The 9,283-nt window shown below is 36.6% G+C and overlaps 1 protein-coding gene across 2 annotated transcripts in view; it reads left to right on the forward strand.

Moving 5' to 3' along the window:
• The window catches only part of MARCH6 (membrane-associated ring finger (C3HC4) 6, E3 ubiquitin protein ligase), a 52,108-nt gene that overhangs the window by 6,604 nt on the left and 36,221 nt on the right, over nucleotides 1-9,283 (forward strand). For both annotated transcript variants that reach the window (XM_009324985.1, XM_009324986.1), the window contains exons 3-4: nucleotides 3,233-3,376; nucleotides 7,549-7,621. In XM_009324985.1, coding sequence (XP_009323260.1) covers nucleotides 3,247-3,376; nucleotides 7,549-7,621 — 203 coding nt within the window. In that variant the 5' untranslated portion in view covers nucleotides 3,233-3,246. The remainder of the gene's footprint in view (nucleotides 1-3,232; nucleotides 3,377-7,548; nucleotides 7,622-9,283) is intronic.

Genomic DNA, 9,283 nt, shown 5'->3' on the forward strand with positions numbered 1-9,283 from the left:
CCTTTTGTGTTTTTCAAAGTACAGTTGTGTGATGTTTCTACTAAATAGCCTCTGAGGAAATGGGAATGATGAGAAAGCTTCCTGTAATAAACTTAAAGGTATCACTTTGGTAAGATAGAGCACTGGGAACTTTTTTCCACTTTCCTGTTCTGGATTTTTTTGTCAGCTGAAATCTATTGACAAACTGTTTCCCTGAAAACTACTAATCATTATTGTCTGCTTTCTTCCTTATTTTTTCTAGGAGAAGGAAAATTTCTAAAGACAGCCTTGTGTTTTTCCTACCTTATTTGCGTCAGTGTAATAGCAGATTTTTGTGCTGAGCTGTCTGCTTTGGGGAAGCAAAATTAATATTTGTGTTCTTGAAAAAGTTCGGCTTATGGGGGAGGGTGGTGTGTGTGGAACAAAAACCCACCCCCAGAAAACAACCAGCCAAACATGGCCTGGACAGCTCAAAGAAGTTGAACTAAAGCTATGAAAGCTCCCTTATGCTCAGCCAAAGTCTGTTTGAATTTCATGCTGTAATAGAAAAAACTATTGCTTTAATTGGCCTCTAGTAGAGCGATTTTTATTTGGAGGAACTACGGTAAATAATGCAGGAAATTGGTTTCTCAAGCTGATTTAGGAAAGATTACTGGGATGAGAATTAAGGGATGGAGGAAGGATGAGGAGGACAAGTGTGTGAAAGGGAATGAAGAGGATGTGTACCGCGGTGGCAGGGGTCAAAGCCTCAGGCCTCACAGTGGTAGTAGGGAGTGGATAAAAGGGGGTGGAATGTGGAGAGAAAATAGTGGTAGATGACAGGCACAAGTGGGGGGATTAGCTATGAAAATCTCTGACAGCAAGCTGCAGTGCTGCAGTGTGCTTGCACACCAGGGCTTCCTGTCATGCTAGGAATTTTTGCATTTCACCTACCCAAATGCTGTAGGACATAGAAGGACTTTATCTTATCATCATGGTATAAAGCTTCTAGTGGTAGAAGCTTTATGTATTTTGAGGTGTGGCAAAGCAGAGGAAAAACCAGCAGTCTTCCCCTCCACCCCCTGCACCCCCAGCTCCTGAAATCATCAAAAATCACCAAATTGTTAAAATTTGGGGGATGCAGCTTGTCTTCTCTGAGTGTGCATTTATTTGAATGCTCACTTATAATCCTAAAGCCTTTAGAAAAATGAGTATGTAAAGGTGCTAACATTTAGAACCACTTCAGCTTTACTGAGTTAGGGGCGACATCCTTTTTTACAGTCCCCTGTGTGTGTTCAGTAATTCCTGAAAGATGGCTTTTTTTTTTTAATTTTAAACCCTCCCAACTTCCCCCTAACAAATAAATCATTAATGCAGAGTTAAAGTTTTCCTTGTAGCCTCTTTTGCAGTTCCAAAGTGTTGATCAAAATATTTTTTTGAAAATGAAAAAAATAAGCTGCAAAGTATCTGCTGAGTTCAATTTTGTCTGAGTGATACCATAAATGTGTAACAAATGTACTCTAGGTACATATTCTTGTAGAACCCTTAACAAAGGTCTGCTTGTCTCCTCTCATAATTTTCCAGAATGTTTGTTCAGTGTGAGCTGAGAGATTGTTCGTAAGTCTTCAATTGGCATTTTCTGTGGTACTACCAAATTGTATACTAAATCAGTTTCTGTAATAAGAAAATTGTAAATTGGTAGACAGTGTCAAAATATTTGTCCTGCTTTCAATTTACTGCTCTATGTTTTCACAGCTACACTTTCCTAGTGTTATATTTTTAGTCCCTTTTTTATGAATTCCAGTTCCTTGCCAGATACCTGACAACTAAGAACCTTTGAAATCTAAAACCAGTTGCTATTTGTCTTGTGGTTGCTGTTTTGTTGTTACTTTGTGTCAAATATAATCCACATGTTGTTGAAATGCACCAAACTCTCCCATTCTTTGGCTACTTTTGCATGTTGATACTGCTTTTCTATGTTCTGGAGTTCTCTTTACCCCTGGAGAGAAGAGGGGTTTTCCCCTGTAGAGGCTTCCTCTCCGAGATTAGTAGAAGAATGATTAGGAATGTAAGTAAAGGTAGCAGGGATGTTCATTAGAGAAAAGGGGGGATGCAGATAGATTGCATGAAGCTGTGTTTCTCAGACTTCGAAGTCAAAGGATTGTCCATGAGAGGGAAGGAAAACTTTTCTCTAGTAGTTCTTATAAAAATTGAGTTCCCTTATGCAGTTAAAAGTATGTGAGGTTTTAAAAAATAGTCCATTAATTAAATGTGTTGAAGTCTTCAAGCTCAGCTGTTTCCAACATAAACATACAGGCAGCAATGTCTCTGTGCAACTCCTAACTGTAGTTTATCTTCTTTATTCAAATCTGTTATCGATACTGTGCATTACCACTTCTTGGCATCCATGTAAGTGTGTAGAAGCTAACTAAATGTAATGAAGTTGTTAGAGATAGATGTTTTCTAATTGTTTGCAAAAGAAGGCGGCCTGTTGCTGTTTTTCTTGGCTTTTGAGTAGGGATAGGTTTATGTAATATATAGCTGTTGAATTTAAAAAGTCAAGAAAATGTACTATTATGAAAACATCTATACAGGCTGAGAGATTTGCATCGTATTCTGTAATAGGAGTGACCTTAGAAGAAATCTTGCATGGTATGAAAAAGATATCTATTGAAAGTAAAAGTCATTCTGTGTAAATTTCAATGTCTGTAGATACTTAATCAGTTCCCTTCAGTTTTCCTGTCTGTGTGGTACTTTCATTTTGCTGATTTTTTTTTTTGTGTGTGTGCTGTTGGATAGCAAGTGGAATCTAAATTATCTAGCACAAACAAATTGACAGTATGCAAAATTGCTAATTGCTCTTGTTGCTTGTGCTCTTTCCTTGAACTAGGTTTATAAGTAACAGACAGGAATATCGTTGAGGTAGTGCTAAGTGGGAGGGCTACTGAATTTAGAATCTGCTTTTGCTTGCAGGCTTGAGCTTATTTTGAGATAATCAGAGTTTACAGTTGATAAAGCTGTTAAGAAAACGTCTCTAAGTCAAAAACTAGCATGGATTTTATTAATTTTCCCATTCCACTCAGTACACAATGTAACAAATATGTGATGTGAAGTTTTTTTGTTACTTGTTTGGGGTCGTCTCTTGGGAATCTATAAAATATGCTTATTCTTCTATTAAGCTTTTGTCAAATACAAGCATTTTGTAGTTGGCAGGACTTTTACATAAATGCTTCTTTAAAGGAAGAAGTGTTTTATAAGTGCCTTTTCTACACAGTTTATTCCCCAGATATGCCTTCGCGGCTTCCAATCCAAGACATCTTTGCTGGACTGGTTACGAGTATTGGCACAGCAATACGATACTGGTTTCATTATACACTTGTGGCCTTTGCATGGTTGGGAGTAGTACCTCTTACTGCATGTAAGTATTAATTTTTTGTACTGTAATGCTCTTATAGGCAGGAAAATATGTCACTTCCTGCAGCAAAGTTTTGTGAGACCATTGTTGGTTTATTTAATAAAATAAATCATAAATTCAAAGACATTATTTCACTTATTTTCACTTGGAAGTTCTAGCTATTTGACTCAAGCCAGTAGTGCAATGCAGGAAGGTGTTAAGAGATAGGAGAAAATGCATAAAAGGGCTTTTAAACTTCTTATTCCAATAAAATGCCTCTTTTCAATTATCGTCTTTGAAATCTACGTGGAAGTTTTTATTTGATACCGTATATTAATATTAGATTAGAAGAATTGTCCTGTTTTTTTCTAACCATCTATAAATGAAAGTGCAGCATTTTTTTAGTACGAAAAGTTAAATTCCTTTGTAGTCATACATAAATTGATTAGTAAGACTGTACTACTATAAGTAGTAAAGGAACAGAAAAAGAGAGCGCACATCTAAATTACTGTAGTATCCAGTTCGAAATTCACTTTTCAAATATAAATGGAAAGAGAACTATTGATGTTTCAACAAGCTAAAAATATAGAAAAGATGAAAAAAGGCAAAAGGGATATAGTGTTGAGTCAAGGAAATGATTGGAAGTGCATCTTTACAAACAGTAATATACCCCTTGAACAAAAGGGCAGGGAGCCAGTAAATGCATCTCCCTAGACAGTTTGTCAGTATGTTCTGTGCTTTTATTTGTAGCTGGCACTGGCTTAGTTTGAGAATAGCACAATACTGGCATCAGCTATAAAAGAGCGATCCTGTTTCTGCAGCCTGTCCTTCCTGTGCAAGAAAAAGAGCTTTTCTGGGCATGGGAGTAAACAAGATTTACATTGAAACTAAAATATATTTTAAATTTCTTCCTTGGGTTTTTAGATGAATCTTGGTTTTCTACTGTTGTCTTTCGAAATGCAAATATCATATGCTTTTCTTACTAAAACTTCTAAAGGACAGCAAAGTCATATTCAATAGATTAATTAAGGTAGTTATGTTTCGTAACTGTCTGAAAACCTCATGCTGGCTCTTCAGTAATACTGAAATGTTACTAGAAGTCACCACCTACAACTTAGTTCTGGGTTTTTTGGGTTTTTTTGTTTTTTACAAATGTCATTTTTGGTTTTTAATACTCATTTACTAAGCCAACATAACTGACTTATGATTTTGATTTATGAGTGACTTTTTTTTTTACTTTGTCTTAATTTCTGTTTCTAACATTGTACATGTACCCCTGTTTATGGATTGCTTTAAGAATTAATGTACTGTGAAGGGCAACATATTTGCACAGGAAGATACCCAATGTGATAGAGCTGTTCAGTCTAACAAACCTTGAAAAATCCATTTACTTTGGAAATCTGTCAGGATCTGTCTCGTGGATGTGATTTTGTGTAGGTCTTGTCTTGTTACATTAAATGCTTTTAATGTAATCTTTAATTTTCTGTAATACATAAATACTTTTTAATGTAATCTTTTGCCTTCCCTGTTTCTGTCATATGGCTCACATAATTGTGTGGCTGGCTTCACAAGGAAGTATTCTTCTCATTATTTTATATCTGGAAGAAAAAGCTGCAGCATAAAATACTTGTCAAACATACCAAAGGAGATGTATGGTTGAACAAATCTGTCTTCCAGATTAACGTGCTAATCATGCAGTTATCCCATTGTGGGATAAATTCTACATTGTTTTTTTGTAATTTCACTTCTTTATTGCATACCCATCTTATATAGTTAAGTAAAAGGAATTTATCTCTCTGTGCATACCCTCAGCCTAATCCCAGCAGGCTCTGATATGCTGTTGCTATTCTGTTAGCACAAAGCATATTTACATTAGTGGATGAAAAAAGCCAGTTATACAATTTGCTATGATCTGTTCAGAGAAGTAGGATTAATTGAGCCAATTTAATCTAAAGTGGTTTTATTCTCTGTGATAATTGTATTTAGCTGCATGGTTCCTAGAGTGAAATACCCAAGGTACCTGTACAGTACGTGGGGTAACAAAGAGGTGTACACACTGAGTAAAGTGAATGCGTACACTAAGGCAGTAGGAAATGCTAGAGTGGGAGTTGGGTTGTCTGAAGTGCTTCCTTCACCTCAAATTTTAGAAATCACTGTTCACATACCGATATGGCACATGAATGTATTTTTATGGAGTGATTCAGTTACCATTTTTTAAAAAAACCAATATAGCTGAAGAGAATGGTTGTATACATGTTTCATGTAATTGTGTAGTGGTTAAAATTGTAGAGATGTGTAATAGAACTACTTAAATTGGCATGAGTGGAATTGTGTATGTGATCATCAGAAGAACCAGCAGAAGAAGGGCTAAAAGGAGTATTTGCTGTTTGCCAAAGAGCACTGTATATGTGATTTCATTCAAATCGAGGAAAAACAAACAGACTAAATATAATGTGTCAAGAAGATGAAGAACAGGGTTGGAGTTATAAGATATACAGATAAGGAAAACAGAAGAACTGTGAATTTTGCCTCAGGCTCAAGAGGGATGAAACAAAACAATGAGGCAAAGATCCCAAATGGCATCCAGTCATGAAGAGTATGAAAGGCAAGTCTAAAATCAGTACGTAAATGCCAGTGGAGAAGAATCCAAGAGATATGATGAGGATTTGCTAGCTGATGTTCTTTGTCTTCAGTGTTGCCCACAAGTGATCCTGTCCAGACCACTTGGGCATACATGTCTTAGTGCTTGTATGAGAGTGAGCAAGTGAAATGCACAGAGATCAGTTTGCTTAGAGATTTTGTGTAGTAAAATCCCCTTCCTATTCCATAAAATCCCACGAGTTTTGTTACACTGGTTTCCTACCAGTGTAGTGTAATCGGGAGTTATAAGGCTTGCGTTCTTTGACCTTTTCAGCCTGGCAGAGTTCACAGTGGTATCTTGCCCCTTTGAAGTTCCCCCACCATGTAGCTAGATACTAGGCAGAGGCAAACTGTTGAAGCTCACTGGCAGCAGAGGATCAGTATCATCTTGCTAAATTTGATTCAGTGACTGTTCAATATAAAATGTGGAAGTAGTACTGACTACAATGAGACCAAACATTTTCATTGGATCTGCTACAGCCATTGTCTCTTGTGTTGTGACTTACTCTAGACCTTCGAATTTTGTATTACTGTTTTGTATTACTTTCTGCCCAATGTCAGAACTTCAGTGGGAGGGGTGGATTGCACGGGGGGTATAAGTGTTAACTTCCTTCAAGTGCTAGATTATGTCTTATATAAGATGAGCATAAACAGTAGACCTTTTGGGCATTTCTGGTGGATTGATTCATGAGACATGTAGAAACATAAACTTTCTATAAGGTTTAACCAAGAGGTAATAACTGAGCTATTTATTCTAGGTCCCAGAAACCATAGTGTGCCAGTGTATACTTGGGTACCTATGCCTGCCTAAAGGGTGGAATGAGAATCTTAAGAATTGCATTTCTGGGTATGGGTGCCTTAATTCTTCCCTCATCCTATTCTGAGCATCTGTGTCATCTTCCTATGGATCTGAACCTAATTTTCTGAAGTAGACTATAAACACTGATAACCTACTTTTAAGACTATGTGACTGAAGAATCGTAGTAAAAAGCCAACATTAACTAGCATCAAGTATTAATTCATAAAACAATTATTTAAAACAGATAATGAAATGGTGAGGCTCCTTGCTACAAGATATCATAATATAAAAAGTTTATACAGGTTGAAAATATGATTGAACAAAATCCATCAAGGATTAATTAGCACAGAGATACTGTGGCACAGGAACTGAGCTGCTTTGCACGAAGCATATGAGAATGTACTGAGGAAGTATTGCTGCAAGTATCTTTAACCTGTTTCCATATTATTCCTTAGGCATCTGTTGGCGTGACCAGTGCTGGAGACAGGTCTAGATGAATCTTGGGTCTAACCTAGTATGGCAGTTATTACACTTTTAATGTATATTTTATCAAGAATGTTCAGCTAAAATAAATACAACTTTGTTCCATGTGGTTGTGTATGGTCTTAAGTTATGTTAGTTCACTGGAAGTTGAGATTTTTTTTCCTTGTCATAAATTTAGTTAGGGCACCAGGTGAAAAGAGGGTACCTATGGTCCTTTCCAAGTGAGGCTATGACCAAAATTGAATTTATACCATGCTTCTGTTTCTTCATGCAGGTCGTATCTACAAGTGCTTGTTTACTGGCTCTGTGAGCTCACTACTGACACTGCCATTAGATATTCTGTCAACGTAAGTACTTAAACAGTTTGATACAAATAACTTTTCTAGTCAGATTACTGTGAAAATGGTTGCTTTGGAACTTAGTGTCCCTTTCTTCCAATTATGCTTGTTATCTTCCATCATCTTATACGAGCAGCTGCCTGTTACCCTTTGCATAACAAGATGTATGGCCAACAGTATACAGTACAAATTATTTCACTTCGAAGTTCTGTTATTCAGGATCTTTGGAGATGGAAAACTGACTTTACAAAATGGGCCCTGGTTAATGAAGATTTGTATTTGACGTCAAGAAAACTTACGCTGCAAAGTTACACTTAACTTAAAAAATTAATTTCCTACAGTTTAAATCAGGTGCCACACAGTAGACTATTAATATATATTGCTAATAATATTAATGTCACATTCTGTTTGCTTTGTTACATTTACATATTTTGAATTTAATTTTATCCATCCTGAGTCTCTTACGTGATAGGGATTTCTTTCTTTTTTATCAGATTGCCTTCTAGCTGGCACTTAGATTTTAATGCTTCAGTCACCATATCCTATTGAATACTGTTTGTCTTTTTTAAATCAATATTACTTAATCAGAAAATACCAACACAACAGAGTTTCAGGCTGGTTCTTTTTTTCATTATCTTGAACCTGAGGAACTGAAACTCAGTTTGAGTAGAATCAGTTGCAAGTCAAGCAAATTTTGAATGAATGTCCTGCGTGGTTCAGCTAAGTCATCTCAGTTGGGCTATTTGATTTGAGACATCAGGTCATGTTACGTTTAATTAATTTTTATTAATGGAGGGAGATGCTTGCTTGATATTAATAACAGTATTTTTCCTGTTATCTCCCTGTAAGTGTAGATTTTATTTTTATTTTTGTGAGAAGAATCTGAAACAACTGAACGTAGAGCACCTCTTCTCATGTCTTTTACAGTTTAGGGAGAAAATAAAGGACTCAAGTATGTGTCAGATTTTAATGGCATGTGAAGCTGTGCTTTGACATGTATTTCTTTGGCAGAGTCAATTTTAATAGCATCGTGTCATCTTTTCATTTTGGACTTCTTGTCCCCATGGTATTCACTGTGTTGTGCAGGCACAAGTGTTCGTGCAGCTGCATGGAGAGCCAGACTGATAGTTCGTTGGGGATGACAGAGTACTGTGGTGGCGTATTTCCTACTTATTTTAAAGAACATATTGTAGTTGGTTACCTGAGCAAATTCACTGTGGTCAAGGAGTAGTGCAAGGGTGGAAACAAGTGGGACGGTGTACCTGGAATTAGGGATGGGGGTTGCTTAAGCCAATTTAAGTACCTCTTGCATTGCATGAAATCCTAGTTTCAGTTGGCTAACTGAACTTTGTTTTCCTGCTGCTTTACAGTTATGTATGACTTGATAGGTTAGGATTTTTAAAGTATAGAGATAATATCTGAGGTAAAAGACTACCCGAAATGTAGAGCAGTCGAAGGCAAACCCTGCAGTTCCATTCTTTTGGTTAGGGTAGCTCAGCAGATAAAATGTTTCAGTGGACTGGATATCACAGAATCATTAAGGTTGGAAAATACCTCTAAGATCATCAAGTCCATCTGTCAACCCAACACCACCGTGTCCACTAAACCATGTCCCTAAGTGCCTCATCTACACGTCTTTTAAATACTTCCAGGGATGGTGACTCAACCACT

The sequence above is a fragment of the Pygoscelis adeliae genome, unplaced genomic scaffold, assembly GCF_000699105.1.
Source record: "Pygoscelis adeliae isolate BGI_AS28 unplaced genomic scaffold, ASM69910v1 Scaffold86, whole genome shotgun sequence".
Taxonomy (NCBI): domain Eukaryota; kingdom Metazoa; phylum Chordata; class Aves; order Sphenisciformes; family Spheniscidae; genus Pygoscelis; species Pygoscelis adeliae.